The 26,881-nt window shown below is 39.1% G+C and overlaps 1 protein-coding gene across 4 annotated transcripts in view; it reads left to right on the forward strand.

Annotated features, from left to right (window-relative positions):
• Positions 1-26,881, forward strand: part of ocrl (OCRL inositol polyphosphate-5-phosphatase) — a 106,771-nt gene that overhangs the window by 61,612 nt on the left and 18,278 nt on the right. For 2 of the 4 annotated variants that reach the window (XM_072270667.1, XM_072270669.1), the window contains 10 exons: positions 220-336; positions 693-880; positions 6,925-7,036; positions 9,275-9,384; positions 10,947-11,082; positions 11,933-12,043; positions 15,704-15,869; positions 19,054-19,289; positions 20,531-20,554; positions 25,589-25,708. In XM_072270667.1, the coding sequence (XP_072126768.1) occupies positions 220-336; positions 693-880; positions 6,925-7,036; positions 9,275-9,384; positions 10,947-11,082; positions 11,933-12,043; positions 15,704-15,869; positions 19,054-19,289; positions 20,531-20,554; positions 25,589-25,708 (1,320 nt within the window). Of the gene's footprint in view, positions 1-219; positions 337-692; positions 881-6,924; positions 7,037-9,274; positions 9,385-10,946; positions 11,083-11,932; positions 12,044-15,703; positions 15,870-19,053; positions 19,290-20,530; positions 20,555-22,902; positions 23,041-25,588; positions 25,709-26,881 lie in introns of those variants that run through there. The other 2 variants (XR_011887553.1, XM_072270668.1) reach the window with 2 other exon arrangements.

Raw genomic sequence — 26,881 nt, forward strand, 5'->3', positions numbered from 1 at the left:
TTGCCACATCTCACCAGGTTCTGGCTGCTCAAGAGTCTGGAGCAAATCACGGAGCTGCTCTAGTAGTTGGAGAATGATCTTGCATGATAGGGAATAAATGAAAAATAAAAGAATAACTTGTGTATTTGTTTCCACACCCAGCTTCCTTTGTTTTGGTGATGTGATTCAGAGGTTCTCATAAATGAAAGCTGTATTTTGATGAAGTTTCTTCTGTTTTAGTTGAAGCTGGTTCGATTAGTTGGAATGATGTTGATTGTTTTCGTGAAAAAGGAGCACGTAAAGCGCATAAAAGATGTGGAAGCTGAGTCTGTAGGAACAGGAATTATGGGAAAAATGGTAAGTAATAGTTGACACCGTATTGGGGAGACACACCTAGAGTGTCACAATCTCTCTTTTCAGAATCAGATTTACTATCAACAGCATACATTGTGCAATGTGTTAACTTTTCTACAGCTGGAATAGTTTGTTTCTCAGCATTTCAATAAAAACAAGTTCCTGTTTTACAAAGAATGCCTATCCACACAAAAAAAAATCAATAATTTGGAGAACAATATTAGACTAAGAGACTAACTAATTCAATGCATACTGCTACTTTAAAACATATTCATTACATTATTCTATGCATTTACATTTTTCACAATGCTGTACATTCTGTACGTGGCATTAATTGATGTGGGTGTCTAAATTCTCAGGGAAACAAAGGCGGAGTGGCAGTTCGTTTTGTCTTTCACAACACAAGTTTCTGCATTGTGAATTCTCACCTTGCTGCTCACGTGGAAGACTTTGAGAGACGGAATCAGGATTATAAAGACATATGTGTTCGAATGAGTTTCCAAGTGTCTGAACATAATCAACCTTCTATAAACATTAGTAAACATGAGTGAGTATGAAAATAGCTTGGGGGATATCTTGGGACCATATATTTGTGCTGATCAATCCTGGTCTGTTGGTATAAAGACAATCTGTGTGATGTGTATGAATTTTGTACTCAGGACTCAGATAAACCTACAGACATTCCCATTGTTGCATTGTCTATCAAGTTCTGGTTACCAGTTTATGCATAAGAAAGTGGAATAACATTTCCAAAAGCTGATCCTATTTTAAGACCTATATAAATAGGATATTTTGTTTTTTGTCACGTTCATGTATTTGCTTATACTGAACAAAGAAACAAACTGGAGCAAATAGTTTCTTATATTGGTCCTTTTAGGCAGTAGAGATCATAGTTTGGGAAATACAAAAAAAGCCTTGCAAAGTACTGGAGGAACTCAGCAGGTTAGGCAATATCTATGGAGAGAAATGAACAATCAATTTTTCAGGCCAGGACCATTCATCAGGATTGTGTGTTGCTCAAGATTACCAGCATTTGCAGAAGAAGCCTTGGCAAATTGCTGCAACACACCTTCTAAGTGGTTTAGAGTGGGTCTGAAGATTTAAGGTGGTGAATGGTATGGCAATCATTTGTCATGCATGGCACAGAGCTTTAAGGATTGTTGGACCTGCATCTGACCAGACTGGTAATGGAATGCCACATTCTCCAGACAAGAAGAAGGCATTCCATTACATTCCCAATGTGTATTGCACAAATGTATAATTTTTTTTTTAACTTTTCAGGTTTTCAAAATATTATTTAATTGTGTGATTCTATGATCAAGCCTACCCTAGTTCATAATGTTCCTGGAATGCACACAGATGAGAAATAAACACTTATTTCAGGATCCAGACCCTCATTGCAGAATTACAGAGATTTGAAACTCAATTAAATTTTTTTTGATGTTTTTAGCAAGGCGACTGGTGAAGGTGAGGATATTAATAATGTATTTGACAAGGTCCCATATGAGAGGCTCATCCAGAAGATTAAAATGCTTGAATGGGCTGTTTGGATTCAGAATTGTCTCCCATGGAAGACAAGGTAGTTGTTGGTAGGACCTCTGGTTGGAGGCCTGTGACTATTGTTGTTCATAGGGATACATACTAGGACCTTTGCTGTTTATGATATGAGTAAATGATGTGGATGAAAACATAGATGTGTGTTAGTAAGTTTAGACAATACAAAGAAAGTGTTGTGGATAGCATAGAAGACTGACAAAGGATACAGTGGGATATGGATCAGTTTCAGATATGAGTAAAGAAATGGCAGATGGAGCATAACCTGGTCAAATGTGCAATGTTGCACTTTGGAAGATCAAATGTTAAAGGAAAGCACTCTGTTAATGGCAAGTATTTTAACAGTGTTGATGTGTCGAGGATCTCAGGGTCCAAATCCATAACTCACTGAAAATGGCTACTCAGGCTGATAGTGTGGAAAAGAAGGCATATAAAGTACTTGGCCTTAGTTGAAGAATTGAGTTCAAGAGTCGGGAAGTAAAGTTCCAGCTTTGTAAAACTAGTTAGGCCACATCTAGAGTATTGTATTATGTTCTGATTGCCCCATTATAGGAAGTAGGTTGAGGCATTGGTGAGGATGTTGCTTGGATTGGACGACATGTGCGATAACAAAAGGTTATACAGACTTGGATTGTTTTCTCTGCAGTTATGGAGGATAAAGAGAAGCATACTTGAAGTTTCTAAAGTTATGAGAGGCACAGATGGAGGCCTAATAGGTTTATAAAAGTGATGAGAATCAGAATCAGGTTTATTATCACTGGCATGTGTCGTGAAATTTGTTAACTTGGCTGCAAAAGTTCAATATAATACATAATATAGAAGAAAATTAAATAAGTAAATCAATTGCAGTATAAGTATATGGGAGAGTAAAAATCATTCAAAAACAGAAATAAAATATATTGAAAAAGTGAAGTAGTGTTCACGGGTTCAATGTCCATTTAGGAATCAGATGGTAGAGGGAAAGAAGCTGTTGCTGAATCACTCTGTGTGTGCCTTCAGACTTCTGTATCTCCTACCTGATGGTAACAATGAGAAAAGGGTATGTCCTGGGTGCTAGGAGTTTTTAAAAATGGGCGTTGCCCTTCTGAGACAATGCTCCTTGAAGAATCCTGGGAACTTCGTAGGCTGGTACCCAAGATGGAGCTGACTAAATTTATGTCCCTCTGCAGCTTCTTTCGGTCCTGTGAAATAGCCCCCTCCCCCCCACCCCCAATACCAGACAGTGATACAGCCTGGTCAGAATGCTTTCCATAGTACATCTATAGAAGTTCTTGAGTGCTTTTGTGGAAATAATCAAATCTCTTCAAACTCCTAATGAAGTATAGTTGCTGTCTTGCCTTCTTTAGAGCTGCATCTATAAATCTATATTACCTTCTTTCTTGAAGCATAGATAGGCAACGGTATTTTTTTCAGAGTTGAAATGTCTAATACTGTGAGCATGTATTTAAGGGAAAGGGGGTAGGAAATGTAGGATAAAGGAGATGTGCAGGGCAAGTTTTCATTACACAGAGGATGTGCTGCCAGGGTGGTAGTGAAGACGACTATAATACAGGCATTCAACTGGCTCTTTAGTTGAGTATTTGAATACTAATTTATTTAGTTGGACACGTCATGGGCTGAAGGTCTGTTCCTGTGCTGCACTGTTTCATGTTCTATGCTTACTCTTATAGTTTGATTCATAATTTCACACGAAACAGTTTGTTTGCTTGAAAAAAAATATGAAAAATATTGAGGCCTGTCATTCAGACCACATCACACCAAATCTGTACTATCAAGTCAAGTTTATTGTCATTTATACAGCCAAACAAGACAGCGGTTCTCTGGACCGGGGTGTAAAGCACTGTTACATGCATAACACACATAGAGCACACAATAACTTAGGAAAGTAAGAATTAAATTGACAAATGAATTAAGCATAGATAAACAAAATAAAGTGCATAAATTAGATATTGTAGGGTACAGTACAAATTATCTGGTGACACTTTGAGTGCGATGGAGTTCAGAAGCCTAATGGCCTGAGGGAAGAAGCTCTTCCCTGTCCTGAGTGTTCTTGTTTAAATGCATCTGAGTCTCCTGCCTGATGGTAGGAAGTCAAGAGGATGCTGGATGGATGGGTGGGATCCTTGATACTACTAAGGGACCTGCGTACCCAGTGCTCCTGATAAATGCCCTCAATGGATGGTAGGGTGACCTTTTATGATCCTCTTGGCTCTTCTGACAGTCCTTTATAGGGACTTATGGTCTGATGCTCTGCTGCTCCCATACTAGATGGAGATGCAGCTTATCAGGACATTCTCAGTGGTACTCCTGTAAAATTCAGTTAAGATGGGGTTGGGGTGGGAGCCTCACTTATCTCAATTTCCTCAAGAACTGGAGGCACTACTGTGCTGCCTTATGCAGGGAAGTGATATTAAGGGACCAGGTGAGATTGTCTGTGATGTGAACTTTAACTTTCTTTATGGAGGAGCCATGTATGCTCAGAGGGGGTGGTTCATCTGCACCTTCCTAAAGTCCACAGTCATTTACTTGGTTTCTCTACGTTCAGACTCGGGTTGTTGTTCTCACACCAGTCCACCAGCCACTCCAGTTCCTCTCTGCACTCTGACTCATCATTGTTGATAAGGCCAACCACTGTTGTGTCATCCGCAAACTTGATAAAACAATTTGAGTTGATTCCTGCGACACAGTCACGTATCTGCAACGTGAACAGCAGCGGGCTGCTCACACAGCCCTGGGGAGAGCCAGTGTTCAGCATAAAGGGCCTAGAGACAGTGCTACCCACAGGGACTGACTATGGCCTTTCTGTTACGAAGTTCAAGATCCATTTACAGTGGGAGGCATTGAGACCCAGTGAAGGCAGTTTCTCCATTTCTTGGGTATGATGGTGCTAAATGCTGAACTGAAGTCTATAAACAGCAATCTGGCATACGAGACCCCATTTTCCAGGTAGGACAGGACTGAATAGAGGGTAGAGACAATGATATCATCAGTGGATTGATTCGAGTGAGAAGTAAACTGGAACGGGTCAGATGCAGATGGAAGAAAGTCTTTAATGTGCTCCGTGCCAGCTGCACGAAGCATTTCACAATGGTTGATGTTAATGCCACAGCGTGATGTCATAATCTGGGGTCATCTCTGACTAGAAACCAAGCTAGAAATTGCTACTTTAAAAAGTGTGGATAAAAGAACAGAATGAAGACTGGATGACTTACTAATCCATGAGTACTGAAAACAAGCCATATTGGGAGTGTGATGGAATGCCCTCCAGTTGTCTTGGTGGATGCAGGTCTGGCAACCCTTAAGTTCTGTGCTCTGCGTCACAACATGTACCATGATTGGCGCAGTAGCAAGGCTTACTTGCTAGCTTTCAAACGGTGCTCTCTACTGAGCCAGAACAAGATATGCAACCATTTGCTTCAGCTTGTTTCTTTCCTTAATATAAGCAGCCACATGAAAGCAAGTTCTCTTCCAAGTTTCACACATAAGCGTAAGCTGTGTTCCTTCAACACTAACCATAATCATACTGTCAAACATGTACAAAATGCTGGAAGAACTTAGCAGCCCAGGCAGCATATAGGAAAAGAGTGCAGTCAACGTTTCAGGCTGCAATCCTTCGGCAGGACTGGAGGGAAAAAAAAGTTGAGAGTAGATTTAAAAGGTGGGAGGAGGGGAGAAAGAAACACGAGGTGACAGGTGAAAACTGAAGGGGGAGGGGATGAAGTAAAGAGCTGGGAAGTAAATTGGTTAAAGAGACAGAAGACCATGGAAGAAAGACAAGGGGGAAGGAGCACCAGAGGGAGGTGATGGGTGGGCAAGGAGATAAGGTGAGAGAGGGAAAGGGGGATGGGAAATGGTGAAGGAGGGGGTGGGGGTCATTACCAGAAGTTCGAGGTATCAATATTCATGCCATCAGTTTGGAGGCTACCCAGACAAGAATATAAGGTGTTCCTCTAACCTAAGTGTGGCCACATCACGACCGTGGAGCATAGCTGCTCGGTGAATTGGTTTCCCTATCTACGTTGGATCTCGCTGACATACAGGAGGCCACACCAGCAGCACCAGACACAGTATATGACCCCAACAGACTCTCAGGTGAAGTGTTGCCTCACATGGAAGGATTGTTTAGGGCTCTGAATGGTGGTGAGAGAGGAAGTGTAGGGGCAGGTGTAACATTTGTTCTGTTCGCCTGGAAAAAGCCAGATCTCCCAGAGGCCACCCATTTTAATTCCAGTTCCCATTCCTATTCCGATATGTCTATCCATGGCCTCCTCCACTGTCATGATGAGGCCGCACTTAGGTTGGACGAACAACACCTTGTATTTAATTTGGGTAGCCTCCAACCTGATGGCATGAACATCAATTTATCAAACTTTTGATAATACCCCCCACCCCTCTCTCCATCATTTCTCACCCCTTTTATCTCTTTCACCTTACCTTCTTGCCCACCCATTGCCTCCCTCTGGTGTTCCTCCCCCCCTTTTCTTTCTTCCATGGCCTTCTGTCTCTTTCACCAATTAACTTCCCAGCTCTTTACTTCATCCCTCACCCTTCAGGTTTTACCTATCACCTTGTATTTTTCTCTCTCTCTCTCTCTCCCCCATCTTTAAAATCTACTCCTCAGCTTTTTTTTCCTCCAGTCTTGCTGAAGGGTTTTGGCCTGGAACATCAACTGTACACTTTTCCTAGATGCTGCCTGGCCTGCTGAGTTCCTCCAGCATTTTGTGTGTGTTGCTTGAATATCTAGCATCTGCAGATTTTCTCTTGTCTGTAATTATACTGTTTCCTATGTACTAGCCCTGTCAAAGTAGTTTCACCCTAGGCTACAGGCTACCATCTATTCAACATTATTTAAGATGGGCAAGAAATGTTGGGCTTGCTGGTGATTGTTTTCTCCCCTGCATGAAAAAGAAAGTTGGTCTTTGAATCAAACACTTATAAGATAACCCCGTGCACTTTGGAAAATTTTGCTGGTAATGGTTTAATTACAGCAGTTGCAGTATTTTCTGACTTTTCACAATTTGTTCATATTTCTGTTAGCATTGTTATTTGGCTTGGAGACCTGAATTACAGACTCTGTCTCCCAGATGCCAATGAAGTGAAGGCACTGATAGAGAAGCAAGAATTAAGGAAGCTATTAGAATATGACCAGGTAGGAAGACGTTTGTGCTTGCGGTTAATTTGTCATGTGAAATGAGCCAATAGTGTAAATGAATCAATAAGTCTGTAATTATGTGTTACATTTTAAGCTTTGATTTTGGTAATGATAACTTAATCAGTTGGGTTTATTTTCCCTAATGTAAGTCGTTACATTTGCTGTTTTGTGGCAACACAGTGCAGACATGATAAATGAATGCAATTTACAATAAAAATAAATAATGCAAAAGAGAAGTAGCGAGGTAGAGTCATGGACCTTCAGAAATCTGATGGCAGAGGAAGAATCTGTTCCTGCAACGTTGAGTGTGGGTTTTCAGGCTCCTGTTCCTCCTCCCTGTTAGTAATGAAAGGAGGGTATTCCCTAGATGGTGAAGGTCTTTAATGATGGGTGCTGCTTTTTTGAGGCAGTTCCTTTGGGAGATGTCATCGATTATAGAAAGACTTCTGCCCATAATGGAGCTGGCTGAGCGTACCTCCCACTTAAGGCCTCTTACGATCTTTTATACCAGATGGTAATAAAACCAGTCAGAATCCTCACATCTGTAGAAATATTCTTGAGTCTTTGGTAACATACCAAATCAGCTCAAACTCCTAATAAAGTATAGTTACTGGTATGCCTTCATGATTGCATCAGTGTTATGGCCTGGATAGATCTTCTGAGATGTTGATGCCCAGGAACTTGTAACTGCACATTCTTTCTACTGCTGACATCTGAATAAAGATTGGTATGTGATCTCCTGACTTTCCCTTCCTCAAGTCTACAATCAATTCCTTGGTCTTGCTGACATTAAGTGCAGTTAAGAGTTCCAAAGAATAATACAGACAGTGGTTTTGGGCTGTGCCACAATGTTCAATTAGAATATAATGTAAGTACAAAGTTAAGTACTTAAATGAATTTCACATTTGACTAAGATCTCTATATTCAGTTTTATGGCAGATTATTATGTTTCATTAGTTCCATTTAATATCAGAGAATGTATACAATATATAACCTGAAATTCTTGTTCTTCGCAGACATCCTCAAAAAAAAGCAAGACTGCCCCAAAGAATGAGTGACAGTAAAAACATTGGAACCCCACGCCCCCCAATTCCCCCCACATACAAGCAGCAGCAAAGAAGCGACCCTCCTCTTCCCCCCACTTATTTTAGCAAAAAAAAAGCATTAGTGCCCTCCACCCACCAAGCAAGCAATAGCAAAGCCCCCAAGAAAGACCATGATCTGCAGGACAACAAAAACTAATTGTTCACCCGACAATTCAACATACCACAGGCTCGCTCTCTCCCTAATAGAGGGACAGAAAGGTTCACCCTTTCACAGCAAGAGGGGAGACAAACTAAACAGCACGCTGATTTACAGTGTTACAGTCTGCCATGTCATTCCCCCCCCCCACCCGAGTTCTCCAACTCAAGAATTGGCAACAAACTCCCCACCAACAAGAAAGAGAGAACATGATTTATCTAGTACAGAGCCCCTGACAGCTAATCCAGTGTTCCGTCTTCTCCCACGACACTCGCAGTGACATAGAGTTGGCTCATTCACAGGGCTGCAAAGCCTCAGAACTCCAAAAGTGTGCTCGTCTTCCAGGCTGCGTCCTTGAGATATAGAAAAATGACCACAAAGAACCAAAGTTTGAGTGTAGCTCTAAATCAGGGTCTTTTACAGAACCTCATCCACCTTAAAAAGGAAAAAGAGAGACATTAAAGGTAGAAATTAAGCTGTTCCCGCAGACGAGCTCAAAAAAGTTGCTATCGAGCGCCATCGTACCTTCCCCCATCTTTGTTGTCTGGATACTTCAATGTTAATCCTTTTTTGAGTTCAGGATATTTTTATAAGGTTTAAGAACCCATAAGTGAAACATCAATTTGGCCTAAATGATAAACAAGAACAAAGGAAAACTTTAGAGGAGATGATGAGAGGAAGTAAAATTACCCATGTGCTGTCTAAAGTGCACAATTCTATTTATTTTGATTTATTGACTAATCACTAGCATTGGTTCAAGAACTTGTATATTTTTAGATATTTAAAAGGGAAGCTTCATCCTTTTACCATTTATTAAATCTTAACTTTTTCAAGGATTTTTGCATGTAATTATGACATTCAGTATCTCCTCTGCTTATCAGTAATGGGTAAACTGTTAGATCCATTCTTCATTTTGACTTTTTCTGGAATCATGACTTTAAAATACAGAAAATATTTGAACATGAACACAATTCATTTCTATCCTACTTTCAGCTGAATATTCAACGAAGGACTAAAAAAGCCTTTGCAGACTTCAGTGAGGGGGAAATTAATTTCAGACCTACTTACAAATATGATACTAAATCAGACCGATGGGACTCGAGGTAAATAATTGTGATAAATATATTTATTTTTGGAATTATGTACGATGATATGTAGAATCATAAGTTTTCTTGTAGAAAACTCCATGACTTTGGTTAAGTACTGTAGCCAACAATTTTCACCTTGCACTTGGAAATGTGAATGGAAGTTGCATTAATTTTCAAAAGCATACTACTTAAGCTTGCATTCTCATTCATTCAGTTTTGGAGGTTTTTTTTGACACTGAGACCTTCTGTAAAACAGGTCAATTGGGTAGGGTTTCAGAAAACCTTTTTAATGCAATTTTTATTTTAAAACATGGCAACTAACACTGTTCAATTAGTAGAGCTCAAAGTAAGTTAAATAGTGTGTCACATCCACCATATGTTCTAAACAAATGCATGTGAGGAAGAGGAGAGGAAGTTGGACAGAATAATTGACCATTAATATCAATCTGTTATGGTCACTTCATATTCTTAGCAAAGTTTTAAAAACCATGCTTTTTAATATCCATGATGTTTTCAGTAAAACCACATTTTGTGGAAACCTGCCAAAGTGGATTATTTAATCTGCTGGGATTAGTTTCACAGGTGGGGCCTGATGTTTGTACATATTTTAAAAGTGGCCTTAAATTCAAAAGAACCCTGCTTGAAATTCAGTTCCACCAGACAGACACTCGTGCCTGCCATTATCCCTTTTTACAATTCCCTCTTGGTGTTGCCTGTTCACTTAATGTTGACTTGTTAAATTTATCACCTTGATAATATCCTTCATTCTTGATACTAACATTTTCTTTCCTCACTATTATAATAGCAATTGGATTGAAATGAGATGAGTGATAATCTCAATTTCTAATGTATGCTTATGTTAATTGCGACTACTTTATCCCTCCCCCCCCCCCCCCCCACTTTGAGAAGCTAGAAAGCCGGGGGAGAAACAACATTGTCAAAAGGATACAACTCCCTGAAATTTTTCATGTTTATTGCTTTTTATTGATCAATACACAGCAACAATAGATACTGGCATTGTGAACTAGTTATTGATAAAAATATTTCACACTCAGCCACACATAATGTTTAACAAAAAGTTGTTTTTTGTGTGTAAGTTTTGTAAATATATGCAAAGTACATTTTGAATTGTGTTGCTGTTTAATTACCAGTTTTCCATCCATCTTTGTCATTGGCCTATGCTAAAAAGAAATGCTGCTGAATAATTTTGAACTGCAACTGATTTCTGCTCGGGTATTTATTTTTCCTTCACATGACCAGAGGTCTTTTGGATTATGTTGGGTTAGAATTACGTTTATAACTTGGCTTTGATAGCCAACTTCGGAAGATGTTTAGTTTAAATGTTGCTTGCTTTACTTAGCAAAGAGATTAGCATCCTGTTTATTCGTCTCTTCAAAAATTGCATCACCCCGGAAATCAAGAAAATCAACTGCTTAGTTCAACGGAGTCTCAAAATTGATTTGAAACAGATAAGAAAATGCAGGCACTTTGAATGTGTTTATCATTATTCTGTATTATTGTTTATCTCAAGGTTTATAATACATAGCTCTATCATACTGATTGTCTCTTCTTGACAGTGGCAAATGTCGTATCCCAGCTTGGTGTGACCGAGTTCTCTGGAGAGGTGAAAGTGTCCGGCAGAAATGTTATCGAAGTCACATGGAACTTCGAACCAGTGATCACAAACCTGTCAGCTCACTTCTGGATATAGGGGTATGTGCTCTCGTTTTCACTCTCTAAATAAATCGAATCATTTTAATTACCTATGCTCTTGTCTTGATGCATTTTAAATCAGCCATTGGTGATATGTAGTCTATAAGGGTTAAATATAAGGGTCAAAACTCTTCTCTTTTAAATGCAAATTTAGAATATTCACCTACCACTGTATAAAAGTATTCTACACCAAAAAAAAACACAATTGCCATTTACAAGTCAAATTACTCAACACACTGTAATGTACTGAAAGAAATAACACATCATTTGTTACAGGAGACTTTGGTATTTGAATCTTGCTGAATGTGTCCTTAACGCTTGCATTGAGATTATTAATAAAAATAAAGCATAAATCTATTCTTAGCTGTATACAAGTTTTGATCTTGTAAATATGAAACATCTGCCCTGACAAACATTTTGCTTTTTGAAGAATAGCAGTTCTCTCTCCAGATCAATAATTATCCCTCAACCTGCATCATTTATGTACAATTGATGTATTCATTATTTCAGTGCTAGCTGACTATAGTCTACAAGATCATGCTTTAATTGTATTTGATAAATATCCCAAATATTTTGCAACCAAAGGTTACAAAAGGGGAGTATGTAACTAAGTTTGTTCTGCAGGTTTAATATAAAATGCACATTGATTTTTGATTATGTTTAACAGTCTTTTGTTGTGTGGGTTTTTTTCCGTGGATTCTATTGTGTTTCTTTGTTTCCTGGCTGTCTGCAAGAACACGAATCTCAAGGTTGTATATGGTATACATACTTTGATAATAAATGTAGTTTGAACTTTGCTTCTAATTGAAAGATGAAGTTAATTAACAGTACATTTTCCATCCTCCAATAGGTGAAAATTGTAAATGAGCAAAGGTACAAGAAAGTTTTTGAAGATATTGTTCGAGTGATGGATCGAATGGAAAACGAGTTCTTGCCTTCTTTAGCTCTTAGTAAGCGAGAAGTAAGTGCATAACAACTTTACTGATTTGAAAATTGTCAGCTATAGTATTGTGTTTTTCAGCAAATATTAAAACCTAGCACTTGTTTTTTGATTCACATAACTTCATTTCCATTATCATTATTTATACAATTACATTTTTTATACTGATTAGCAGGATGCTGTTTAAATTATAGCACAGTCTGGTGTGTGTGCAGGTTCATGCAAATAGTAGAAGCATTTATGTCAACTGTAGGTTTACCACTTCAGGAGAAGTTATTTGAAATATCTAACCCAAGTACTTCTGTCATTGATGAATTATTTCTGTCTTGGTTTGTGCTTTTTAGATATAGAATTGACCAGAGCTACATACTCTATTCATACTACCTTTTGGCACAAATCTATTTCAAAATGCTATAAAGTTTCTGACACCTCCCTCCCCTTTCTCAATCTCTCTGTCTCTATCTCTGGGGACAGCTTATCTTCTGATATATTTATAAACCTACTGATTCTCACAGCTGTGTGGACTATATCTCTTCCCAACTCTGTCATTTGCAAAAATGCCATCCCCTTCTCTCAGTTCCTCCATCTTTGCCGCATCAGCTCTCAGGATGAGGCTTTTCATTCCAGGACTATTGAGATGTCCTCCACCACCACCATCAACGCCATTTCATTCACTTCTGCGCTCACCCCATCCTCCACCACACCACCAGGAATAGGGTTCGGCTTGTCCCCACCTACCACCCCACTAGCCAACACGTCCAGCATGTAATTCTCCTTAACTTGTGCCATCTCCAACAGGATCTAACTTCCAAACACATCTTTCCCTCCCTCCACTTTCCACTTAAAGCAGGGATTGCCTTGTCTGCTCGTTCCCCCTCCCCCCCACTGATCTCTCTCCTGATACTTATTCTTGCAAGTGGAATATGTGCCATACATGCCCCTACACAACCTCTCTCACTACCACTCAGGGCCCCAAGCAGTCCTTCCAGCTGAAGCAACACTTCACCTGTGAATCTGTTGGGGTCATTTACTGTATCCAGTGCTCTCAGTGTGGCCGCTTGTACAGGTTTCCCCCGCCATCTGAAGGTAGAGCATTCCTATGAAACAGTTTGTAAGCCGGAATGTCGTAAAGCGAAGAAGCAATTACCATTTATTTATATGGGAAAAATTTGTGAGCATTCGCGGACCTAAAAATAACCTACCAAATCATGCCAAATAACACGCAAATCCTAAAATAACAGTAACATATAGTAAAAGCAGGAATGATATGATAAATACACAGCCTATAAAAGTAGAAATACTTCTCTACAATCATTGCCGCACTGTTCTCCGTAGCGAAAATCTCACGCAAGCGCTCTTGGCAGAAACACTCTGTCCAGTAATCTTTAAGCTATGAAGCTGCCAAATCATACCAAATAACAGGTAAAAATACACAGCCTATATAAAGTAGAAATAACGTATGTACAGTGTAGTATCACTTACGGGAATCAGGAAGACGGCGCAGAGCACACTGATAGTGGTGCGTTAGGCTGAGTCATCGGAGGTTGGGTTGGTGCAGTGGCCCCCGTCCTCCGGGCAGCGAACCGATACCGATCCATGACACGTGCAGGGGTACAGCAGTAGCCGGGACGCACCCAGCACATCTTTAAGAAAAAAGCCGAAATAAACAAGCTAATTAATTAGGTGCCGCCTGGCACGTAAATGTAAGCCCAGATCAGAGGTGACGCAATCGGCAATCGCCTCTGATCTGGGCCAGCATTTACGTGCCGGGTGGCACCTAATTAATTAGCTTGTTTATTCCGGCTTTTTTCTTAAAGATGTGTTGGGTGCGTCCCGGCTACTGCTACGTTCTCCGCGAATCGGTATCTGTCCGTGGCCCGGAGGTTGGGACCAGGGGGGTGTCAGCTAATTGTCGATCAGGACAGGCAGGTCATCGTCTATGTCTGCCTGCCTCGATGGCGAAGGTCGAGGTTTGTTGTCGGCTGTTGCTGATGTGGAAGGCTTGAAAAACGACAGTATGCTTGACTGCTGGCCTCAAGCATTTTTCTATCATACAGTTCTTTGTAAACCATCTTGCAAATATGCCCTAAACCGACGTACCGTTTCAAAATTAAAGTCGTACTTTATCATTGCAGTGAAAATCTCACGCAGTTGCTTCACATTCAGTTCCTGGACGACTTCACTTTCGGTCTGTTTGCTACTGCATTCGGTTTCAATTGTTATCCTTTCCTCTTCCAATTGCATCAGCTCTTCATCTATCAGTTCTTGGTCATGGGATGCCAAAACCTCTTCAACAACATCTTCGTCAACTTCCACAAGCCAAACTCACTTTGTCTTTACTTCGTTCACCACGATCAAAAGGCTTAATTATGTCTAGTTTTACGCTAAGTGTAACACCCTTACGAGCTCTTAGGCTTTTCCGGTACCTTGGAACTCATCTTGCAAACGGATGCTCAAAATAAATGGACATAAAGCACAGATGCTCACAGGCACGTGTTTAAGCAATGCCGGCTAGAATGCTGTTCCAAATCCGGGGGAGGAGCGGCTGCTCGGGGCGCGCGCTGCCTTTTTTCATAAGTGAAAACACCTTCTGTTAGCGAAAACAGGTAATTAATGTAGATCTTTTGTAACAGTGAGGTTTCGTAAAGCGAATGTTCGAAAAGCGGGGGACACCTCTATGTCGGTGAGACCCAATGTAGATTGGGAGATTGCTTCACCAAGCACCTATACGCTGTCCACCAGAAAAAAATAGGATCTCCTGGTGACCACCCATTTCAATTCTACTTTCCATCCCCATTCCGACATACCAGTCCATTGCCTCCTCTACTGCCGCAATGAGGCCACACTTAGATTAGAGGAGCAACATCTGTATCCCATCTGGGTATCCTCCAACCTGATGGCATTAACATCAATTTCTCAAACTTCTGGTAATTGCCCCAATCCCTTCACCATTTCCCCTGTTCCAGTTTCCCTCTCTCACCTTATCTCCTTACCTGCCCATCAGCCTCCCTCTGGTGGCTCTCCCCATCCCTTTCTTCTGTGGTCACATTACCTGTTCTCCAGCCCTTTATCTCTTTCACCAATCAATTTATCAGCTCTTTACCTCACCCTTCCCTCTCACCTATCTCCTACCACCTTGTACTCCTCCCTTGCACCCTCCTTCCTCTGACTTCTCATCTTTTTTTCCCAGTACTGATGAAAGGTCTTGGTCTAAAACGTCAACTGCTTACTCTTTTCCATAGATGCTGCCTGGCCTGCTGAGTTCCTCCAGCATTTGGTGTGTGTGTGTGTTGCAATAAAGGGTTGTCTACATTGCTGGGTCCTGTAGACTTCGATCAATCTAATTTTCTCACTGGTATCATTAAGTGTGTGCGGGGAAAGGTCTTCATGGAAGTCGTACAAGAAGGGGAAGATTCATTTATGGAGAAGCAGCAGAAAGGAAATGTAGTTCTGAATTTAACAGTTAACTCTTTTTATATATAAAAAAATAAATTATGAACTGGGTAAGTCAAAGCAATAGGACAATATACAGGTGACCTAAGCCTACAGTACAGTTACTGCAGGGCTTTTGTGATATTACTGCTTTAAGTTAAAATTTTTAAGAATGATCCAGAAGCATTTTTAATTCTTGAATCAAATAGAAAATAAGCAACCTGTTCATGTTTTTTTTTCCAATTGCAGTTTACTTTTGAGGATGTTAAATTCCGACAGCTGCAAAAGAGATGGTTTCAGATTACTAATGATGGGCAAGTGCCATGTCATTTCTCCTTCATTCCAAAATTGAATGACAGTCATTACAGCAAGCAGTGGCTAAAGGCAGAACCTTGTGAAGGATATCTTGAACCCAGTAAGTAAGCTAAGGATATCACACTATGTGATATTCTATTAGTAGTGTTGTCAAAGATTATTGACTTGATTTGTACCTTGAGGTCATTTTATTTTTGTCCTTGCACTCTATGCTTTAAATGTTAGCATTGTTGTTGTACACCATTCAGGCAGAAATGTATCTTAATTTCTGAGTCATCTTTTGTTTCCAAGTTTTAATTATATCATAGATGATACTTCATAGATGGAATTTATTTAACTATTGTGCCTAATGTTGTGTGAATTAAGTCACTGGAGAAATGTACTGGTAGATACGCAGCAGCTTCTTCATTTGGTAATATATCACAAATAATCTTTTGGAGTCACAAAGAGAGAGACCCTTTTGAAGCAAGAAGTCTGCTTGACCCAGCACCACACAACATTTTGTGCTAAAGATCAAACAAAATTCAGGATGATCCAAAGATATTTACAATGCTTCATTTGAACTACACATATAATAGTTTCAAATGCCTGGGTGTTCCCACCTTCTTGTCCAAAATGAGTGTTAATTATTGTCATATAATGCAATAGGATGTTGATTGGGTTTGTGCATATGTAGACAATGTATTTAAGTGCCTGTTTCCTGGTCTGTCTGGTCTGCATTTTACTGTTCTGAGCTACATTCTAAACTTAATCTTCAATACATTCAAATCTGAAGACTAGTGGCTGAAGTCATTAAAGTTATTTGCTACATGTGCTAACTTCAGAAATCGCTCTAACACCTGTCAATTGTTTTGAAAGAATTATTCAGTGTGTTCCATTTCTCTGTGGTTTATCCACTGCCATATGTTTTCCCTTATTAATATTATAGAATTGATTTGATAAGGCAATTACTTTCCTAGTTTTGTTATTTTATTATTGCATATATGTATGACTTAATGAATTTTTTTTTCTCCCCTCCCTTGTTCTTGAACAGCCTTCACATTCATTGGATCATTTTTCATTGCTTCCATTACCTCCAGTGTAATCCCACCAAAAATACATCATGTACAGTGCTGGATTTAAAGTGCCCCCCCCCCCCAGAAGTTTTCATGTATTATTGTTTTACAGCATTGAATCACAGTGAATTTAATTTGGTTTTTTTGACACTGATCAACAGAAAAGACTCTTCCATGTCAAAATGAAAACAATTTTTTACAAATTGGTCTAAATTTATTACAATTATTAAACACAAAATAATTGATTGCATTATTACTCACCCTCTTCGAGTCAGTATTTATTAGATGTACCTTTGGTAGCAATTACAGCCTTGAGTCTGTGTGGATAGGACTCTATCAGTTCTGCACATCTAGAAACTGCAATTTTTTCCCATTCTTCTTTACAAAACTGCTCAAGCTCCGTCAGTTTGCATGGGGATCATGAATGAACAGCCCTTTTAAAGTGGTCACTCCAGGACATTAATTTTGTTGTTTATAAGTCATTGCTGTATAGCTTTGGCTTAATGCTTGGGGTCATTGTCTTGCTAGAAAATAAATCTTCTCCCGAGTCTTAGTTCTCTTGCAGGCAGCATCAGGTTTTCCTCCAGGATTTCCCTGTATTTGTACTGCATTAATTTTACTGTCTACCTTCACAAACCTTCCAGGACCTGCTACTGTGAAGCATTCCCACAGCATGATGCAGCCACCGCCATGCTTCATGGTAGGGATGGTGTGTTTTTGATTATGTGCAGGGATGGTGTGTTTTTGATTATGTGCGGTGTTTGTCTAAACACCAAACATAGTGTTTAGTCTGGTTTCATCAAACCATAGAACCTTCTTCCAGCTAACGTCAGAGCCTTCCACATGCCTCGTGGCAAACTCTTGCCAAAATTTCATGAGAGCTTTTTGTCACAGTGGTTTTCTTTTTGCCACCCTCCCATAAAGCTGTGACTGTTGAATCACCCGGTCAACAGTTGTATGCACAGTCTCTCCCATCTCAGTTACTGAGGCTTGTAAATCCTCCAGAGTTGTCAGAGGTCTCTTGGTGGCCTCAGTCACTAGTCCCCTTCTTGCATGGTCGCTCAGTTTTTGAGGACAGCTTGCTGTAGGCTGATTTATAGCTATGCCACATTCTATCCATTTCTTGATGATTGACGACTCAGTGACTTGGAAACTTCCTTGTATCCATCTCCTGACTTGTGCTTTTCAATAATCTTTTCGCAGAGTTGCTTGGAGTGTACTTTTGTCTTCATGGTGTAGTGTTTGCTAGATACTGACTCACCAGCAGTTAGACCTTCCAGATACAAGTGTATTTTTACTACAGTCAATTGAAACACCTTGACTGTGCATGAGGCTCCAAAAACAGATCTCCATTTAGCTAATTATGTGACTTCTAAAACCAATTAGCTGTACCAGTGATGATTTGGTATGTCATATTAAAGGGAGTGCATACTTATGTAATCAATTATTTTGTTTTATATTTGTAATTAATTTAGCTCACTTTGTATGAAAGTTACTTTGACATGAAAGTATTTTTCTGTTGATCAATGTCAAAGGAGGCCAAATTAAATTCACTGATTCAATGTTGTATAACAATAAAACATGAAAACTACCAAGAGGGGTAAATAGTTTTCATAAGCACTATCTTCTCTCCTTTCAACATTTGAAAGGAACCCATTTCTGTAGAATGTTATGTTTTGCTCTTCTATCTCCTCCAGTACCCATATCAATTCCACGAAACACCACTTTGTTCCCAAAATCTGCATTCTCAAGTGTGTTTTACATGTGAAGCAACAACTTACATTTTCTAAATTGTGCAGGTTAGCACACTTTATTCACTTCTCATTTACTTTCGGGAGGCCAAATACTGGTTAGGTACCCACTTTGCAGTATGTGTCCCTTCAAAAAATCAAGGTTTTGTCTATGAAGTACTGCAGTAATCTTGAGATAGTAAACTTCATCCACCTTTCTTAGTTCTTTGGTTGACTTCTATGCAACTTCATTACCCTTCAAATTTGTTCTTTGAAAGCACAAAATCCATTGTCAAACTGTAGAAAAAACTCCTTTCAAGCAAATTCAGTCATTCTAAGTTTTCGTATCACTGTGCCTACTGTGCTACTAATTTTCATTTATGAAATACCTTGGATTTAAAAAAAAGTTTAAAAGCATCTAATAAATGCAAGTAGCTGCAATTTTTAACTGTCTCCATTTTAAAAAGGTTTCTGAATACTTCACGTTTTCCCTTTTCAGATGAATTTGTGGATATTGCACTGGAAGTTTATGTTAGCAAGGGCAGTGTGACATTATTAAACTCGGCTGAGGACAAGATTGAAGACATCTTGGTTTTGCATCTGGATCGAGGAAAGGACTATTTTCTTACAATTGGGGGGAATTATTTGCCAAGTTGCTTTGGTACATCACTTGAAACACTTTGTCGAATGAAAAAGCCAATCAGGGACGTGCCAGTCACTAAACTTATAGACCTGGTAAGGATTTGAATTACTGATTTAGGTGATGTAATTTGAAACTGTCTTTATTAGCCTCTATCACCCCTCCATGGAATTTAAAGTGAGTGAACCAAATTACATTTCAGTATCACGAGTCTATTGAAGTAGAGTTGAGCAGAGGATCTAATTTCCTTTTTGTGCCATCCAAGCTTTTTGAAATTATCCTTCATTTAACACTACACCCTTATCTTTTCCCCTTCAGATATTTATTCATATTGAACATAAGAACATAAGAAATAGGAGCAGGAGTAGGCCATCCGGCCCATGGAGCCTGCTCCACCGTTCAATAAGATCATGGCTGATCTGTCCGTAAACTCAGCTCCATCTACCTGCCTTTTCCCCATAACCCTTAATTCCCCTACTATGTGAAAACCTATCTGTGTCTTAAATAGTTAACGGTTTCTTAAATAACAATAAATGCAACTGTTTACAATTTGATAACAAGATCTAAAGTTAAATGAGAAGCCAAAAATACCTTCCTTGTTGTCGGTTTCTAATATTTTATATGTTGCTTCCTTACAACATTGTTAAATTGAGATTGGTGTAAGTGATATTTGTTGCAAAGGATTTTGATTCGCAATAATAGCTGTAATCAATTTGCACCCAGCTTGTGCCAGTTTAGCTAAAGTAAAAAGCAGCAAGTGTCTTGTGAAGAAATTTTCCTCATGAGGAGATAATGTGATTCTTTAAGCTATTAAGTTCAATCCAAATGATAACTGTTCTTGGGGTTGAAATTTGGGAAGTAGAATAATGCAGTGGGCATATCTTTACAGTGCTGAAGACTAGTTTAAAATCTTAACCAGTTGATATGAAAGTAAAATGTATTATAATTTTGTTTTATTTGCATGAGTTTTCGGATAATCACTCGTGTTGAAATTTCATACTGATACTAAAGGAAATACTCTCTCAACATTGGGGTTGAATTAAGTCTTGAGGAACGAGACATTTTATCCTTTATCTTCCTTTACCACATGAGGGTTCTTAAGCTTTCCATTTCTGAATGCACTTTTTTAAAAATGTCTTGGATTTTGCAGTTGCTGAATTGCAATGGTTCTTTTCTGATTTCAATAGAAGCACTTTTTGAAGCTTGTGGACAGCATTCCAAGGATAGGAGTAATTGTTTCACTGAACTTGATTCAGTTTCTGCTTGTGACTTATTTTTCAGAAATCTTTCTCTGCCTGATGCTTTTTCTCCTTTCTTTCTGTTCTGATCTGTTCAGGATGATGACCACATGTTTACAAAGGTAAAAGTACATTTGGACTAACAATCTGATTGTGTTTAATCATTTAAATAAATCACAGATTTTGATCCTTAGGATTATTTTGAGCTTGGCCAGTGGCCTTGTGCATAAAGTTAAATTTGTTGCTTAATCATACAAACCAAATAAAATCACAGACCCCATTTCCAATTTCGTGAATTAACTCCACTTGTTCCATTCTGTACCCTGGTTGTTTCTATTCTTAGATGACTCCTCTGGGTTGAGGATTTTTTTTTACTCCAGTTTGAGCGTAAGGTGCCTTTGTATGATTTCATTTGACTCTGGGTGGCCCTTGTGCTACTTTAAGATTGTTTATTGTCATTCTCAGTACATGATTGTAAAGGAGAACAAAATGATTGTTACTCCAAATCCGATGCAGCATGAAGACACAATATAAATATAAAAGTAATTATATAAAACACAATGAACAAGATAGATGGTGTGGGGCCTAGGTGAAGGCTCATCAAAGAAATAAATATTCATCTGTCTTGATGCACTGTGTATTTGCAAGATAAATGATAATAGGAGCACACCATCTAAAGCTATTTATGTTCTTAGCTGATGATCGTACATCTACATTGCAAGGAGTTGTGACTTTATTCATTCAGGAAACAAGTTGAAACTAGTTGCTACTAATGCTCTGACTGAGGCCAGACAACTCAGCACAGATCTAGAATATCAAAATTGAGAGCACCTTTCCTTTCTAGATCACTTCTTTCCAAACATTGCAATATACAATAAGGTACAACGAAGCCACTCATCAGAATATATCAACATAGGAGCAGAATTAGGCCGTTTGGCCCAACGAGTCTGCTCCGCCACTCTATCATGGCTGATTTATTACCCTTCAACCTCATTCTGTTACCTTCTCCCTGTAGCCTTGACACCTGATCAACCTCCACTATAAATGTACTCCACAGCAGTCCATGGCAATGAATTCCACAGCTTCACCACCCTCTGACTAACAGAATTCTTCTTCATCTCTGTTCTAAGTGGATGTCCCTCTATTCTGAGGATGTGCCCTCTGGTCTGAGGATCGCCCACTACAGGAAATATCCTGTCCACATCCACCCTATGTAGGTCTTCCAATATTCGATTCACCACCCCCCACTCCCCATTCTTCTAAACCCCAGTGTGTACAGGTCCAGAGTCATCAAACGCTCCTCATACTTTGACCCTTTCGTTCCAAGAATCATTCTCATCAACTTCCTCTGGATCCTCCAGTGCCAGCACATCTTTTCTTAGGTCAGGGGTCCAAACCAAAACTGTCCATAATACTCAGTGCAGTTTGACCAGTGCCTTATAAAACCTTAGTATCACATCCTTGCTCTTGTTCTAGTCCTCTGGAGGCTAACATTGCATTTGCATTCCTTACCACTGACTCAACCTGTAAGATAACCTTTAGGGAATCGTGCATAAGTGCTTGCAAGTCTCTTCACAGCTCTGATTTTTGAATTTTCTCCCCATTTAGAAAATAGTCTATGCCTTTATTCCTTCTACCAAAGTGCGTGACCATACATGCATGTATTCCATCTGACACATCTTTATCCGTTATCCCAACCAGTCAAAGTCTTTCTGCAGATTCTGTTTCCTCTATACCATCTGCACCTCCACCTATTTATTTATGTTTGCATTTGCACTGCTTGTTTTCTATACTCTTCTTGCTCTTTCGTTGATCCTGTTTGTAGTTACTATTGTATAGATTTGCTGAGCATGCCCGCAGGAAAAAGAATCTCAGGGTCGCATGTGGTGACATATATGTACTCTGATACTAAATTTTACTTTACACTTTGAAAATATGAGAGGAAACGGCCCCAATACAAACTCCTGCGGAACACGTTAGTCAACAGCAGCCAACCAGGATAGCTTCTTTCCAGATCTTATCTCAACTAACTGGATGATGGAATTGATGGCTCTGTGGCCAAGGTTGCAACCAATATAAAGATAGGTGGATGGGCAAGTAATATTAAGGAGACGAGGAGTCTGCCCCTCCTTTATTCCGACTCTCTTAGTCAGACATCTTCTATCCATGCTAGTATCTTTCCTGTAATCTCATTGTGCTTATCAGCGTCATGTGAACACACCCGTGGGAAAAAGAAAATAAACAACATCTACTGACTTTTTCTATCCTGCCTGTTATTTCCTTAAAGAATTCCAACAGATTTTTCAGGCAAGGTTTCCCCTTATGGAAGGCATGCTGACTTTGGCCTATTTTATCATGTGCCTCCAAATGTCCTGAAACCTCATCCTTAATAATGGAATTGAACATTTTCCCACTACTAAAGTCAGGCTGTCAGGTCTATAATTTCCTTTCTTCTGTCTTCCCTTCTTAGAGTGGAGTGACATTTGCGATTTTCCATTCCTCAGGAGCCATCCCAGAATCTAGTGATTCTTGAAAGGTCATTATAAAATTTCCACAATCTCTTCAGCTACCTGTTTCAGGACCCTGGGATGTAGTCCATCTGGTCCAGGTGACTTATTTTCTTTTAGACATTTCAACTTCCCAAGCAGCTTATCCTAAGTAACAGCAACTACACTTACTTCTGCCCGCTCCTCAACACTCTTGAACTTCTGACATACTGCTTGTGTCTTCCACAGTGAAGACTGACGCAAAATACTTATTAACTTTGTCCCCAATTACTACCTCTCCAGCGTCATTTTCCAATGACCCAATATACACTCTTGCCTCTCTTTTACTCTTTATATATCTGAAAAGGCTTTTTGTATCTTCTTTTTATATTATTGGATAGCTTATCTTCATGCTTCATCTTTTCTCACCTTATGTTTTTTTTTGTTACCATATGTTGGTTTTAGCTTCCCAATCCTCTAGCATCCCACTAATTTTTGTTTTATTATATACCCTCTCTTTTGCTTTTATGCTGTCTTTGGCTTCACTTGTCAGCCGCAGTTGTCTCACCCTCTCTTTAGAATACTTCTTCATCTTTGAGATGTATCTGTCTTGCACCTTCCAAATTACTTCCAGAAATGCCAGCCATTGCTGGTCTGCTGTCATCCCTGCTAGCGTCCCCGTCCAATCACCTTGGTCCTGCTCTTCTCTCATGCCTCTGTAAATCCCTTTACTCTACAATAATACTGATATATCTGACTTTATCTTCTCTCTTAAACTGCAGGGTGAATTCTTTCATATTATGATCACTACCTCTAAGGGTTTCTTTAACTTAAGCTCCCTAATAAAATCTGATACATTACACAACACCCAATCCAGAATTGCCTTTCCCATATAAGCTTCACCACAAGCTGGTCTTTTAAAAAAAAACCATCTCGTAGGCATTCTACAAATTCCCTCTCTTTCCAAAGTGCTTCTACTAACTTCAGTTTGCAAATAATACTGCTATAGTCTTCCTTTGTGAATATTTAAAATATGATACTAGCATTTTGATTCCACGGGAGACTGATGAACTCCTACTTTATAATCTAGTACCAGCTGATGAGTTTGTATTTCTGCCTTGATGTTGCTTTTTCCTAATCCAGAGCTAATTGACTAAGTGATCTGTTACCATTTGTTCTCACAAAATAACACCACCTAGAATTGTTCGTGTTGCATAATGATACTTGGTTTGTAAATTTTGTTAAGTGTACAAACTTTTATTATTTCTCATGGCATATTGTACTTGACTATTGTCTCTAATTAAGAAGAATTGTGCCATGTCTCTTTGGTCCAAATTCTTCAAGACCCCTTCTCATTCCAATGTCCACTCCATAGAATAAATTGAGACATGCTTCCAAAAGTTTCACGGGGGAGCTCAATGATCAGCAGCTTTATGATAGAAAATGTCTGTGTATTAGGGATGTGCAAATCCTTCCATATCAGGCTGTACTATTTAAAGACTATAAACAACACAGCCCTCCCCCAAAATGTCCTTTTGCCTGCCTCAGAATGTTAGATAATTGTGAGAATCTAGACTAGTCATTGAGCTGACAAGGTCATTGAGACAAATTAAACTCCCAGAAGCAATGGCTTTTCGACTGGTTTATACTTAGCTTTGCAGGACTGGATCAAACCATACCTGATGGAACTTGGAAACCCTATCCTTCTAGAACAGGGGTTCCCAACCTGCGGTCCACAGACCCTTTGCTTAAAGGTATAAAAAAGGATTGGGAACCCCTGTTCTCAAAGAACAGTATGTCAGAATTCACGAGGGTGGGCAATATCACCCTCCTAAACAAAAGCTAATAAGAAAAATCAGAAATTGGTAATCCATTTCAATTGTTAAATGTCAATTTAGAAAATTCTGTTCCAGGCCATTGCTAATTGAGTCAAGTCTGAATCATACCTGAAACATGTCTCTGATAGTCTTTAGCACTCATAGGTCTCTGGGTACAGGACTGGGGATGGGACGATGGAAGTGCTTTCCAAAATAGGGTTTGGGGAGGGAATCTATAATTGGATGGCATTGCTCTGCAAACACATAATTAGTGCAGTCCAAATTAACAGCTTGGAAATGGGATCCTTCTCAATTAACTCTTATTTTTGTATTGAGCTTTTGTTAAATTTATCCGGATGCCAGGTTGTGGAAGCACTTAGCTCAAAGCATTCCTGTATATGGATGATATGCCCTGTGCAGATCCACTATCAGTCTGCAGATTGTTCAGCATCTGGAACCAGATTGAAGTGGCCTTGGGAATAGTGGGGGGAAATTGCAGTGTTCTTATGATAGCCTTTTACTGATAGTAATAGCATATTTTCAGAATATGGCATTCTGCCAAAGGTTGCCATTATCATCTGGTATCAAAAACTTAATCTTGTAGTGTTATTTACTTCAAATACTCTGCTTTTCTCTGTAAAACTGAACAGCTCATAATTATTGAAATACTTTATTTCCCAAACATCATAGTTATTATCACTTCAAAATAAAGTAAACTGATGGTACTCTAGATCTGCTTTATCATTGGGTGCTTCCATATCTGATTTGGTCTTCAGTGAGTTGCCTGACTGTAAATGATGCAATGAAAAATGCCACTTTCCTAAATTATCTAATTTCTCATTATGTTTGATAGGAGAAATCTCAGTTAGACCTCGTCACTATGGATAATATAGGAACTGACAAACAATCTCTACAAATTCCAAAGGAAATTTGGTTGTTAGTAGATCATCTCTTTAAGAATGCAATTCGTCAGGTAATTGTAATCAATTTTCTCCTATTTCACCTGTGAACTATCCATCAAATGATTCATTTCTAATTTCTCAAAAGACTGCTGAACTGATGAGAGTGACAAATACGTGGTCTTGCAGATGCTCTTTTTGGCCGCTGAGAAGTGGCCTTTATGAAGAACTGAGATTTTTGCAAAGAAAAAAATACGCGTGCATACAAAAGAACATTCTTACTGCCACGCGGTTCCTTTTTGCAGTTAGCTTAGTTTCTCTACTTCCTTGTCTGACTGTATTGTGCCACTACCTTTATTTCCTTTATGTGTTTCCATGTACAAGTCACAAGGTAATACAGCACAGAGAAAGGCCTTCCAACCCAACAGTATTCCTTTTTAACTACATTTATTTATTATTACTCTCTCTTTCTGTATTTGCAAATACAAAAGAAAGAAATACTAGTCGATAAATATCAGGAACATCAGATGAAGAGTCCTTGAAAGTAATTCCATTGAAATGTTTCCACAACCAATGGATTCACTTTCAAGGACTTTTCATCTCATGTTCTTGAGAGATACATATGTTATTATTATGGTAATTGTATGGTATTATGGTAATTATTCTATGCATTTATTTAAGTATGCTCAAAAGAAAATGAATCTCGGGGTTGTATACGATGACATGTATGTACTTTGATAACATACTTATTTTGAACTGATCCATGATGACCAAAGCATCCTCCTTGCCAATCTTAGTTTCCCACATTCTGCCCAGAACCTTCTAAACTCTCCCCTCCATGTACCTATCCAAATATCTACACACCTTAACCACTTCTTCCGGCAGCTCATTCCAGGTACTCATCACTTTCTGTCAAGTTACCTCTCAGATCTCTCCCCTCATCTTGTATCTGTGCCCTCTAGTTTGGACTCCTTAAAGACTATGTATGACCCCTCATGATTTTATAATCTTAGGTCACCCCCCGATTCAAGACCTTGTGAACCTCATAGGAGTGCAAAGGGCTTCATAATCATACTCTTCTAGGTTCCTTCTATACACATCAGAAGAGGTCAGATTTTAAAATCAAATTTTGGGAACTGGTTACTGATTTTCACTTCAGCATCTGTCACTGTTTTTGAACTCTGCAATGGGCTGCCAGTTGAATTTGGGACCTACAAATTTGTGTATTTTTCTGCCTAAGGTTGTAA

Source organism: Mobula birostris, chromosome 10, assembly GCF_030028105.1.
Source record: "Mobula birostris isolate sMobBir1 chromosome 10, sMobBir1.hap1, whole genome shotgun sequence".
In the NCBI taxonomy this organism is placed as follows: domain Eukaryota; kingdom Metazoa; phylum Chordata; class Chondrichthyes; order Myliobatiformes; family Myliobatidae; genus Mobula; species Mobula birostris.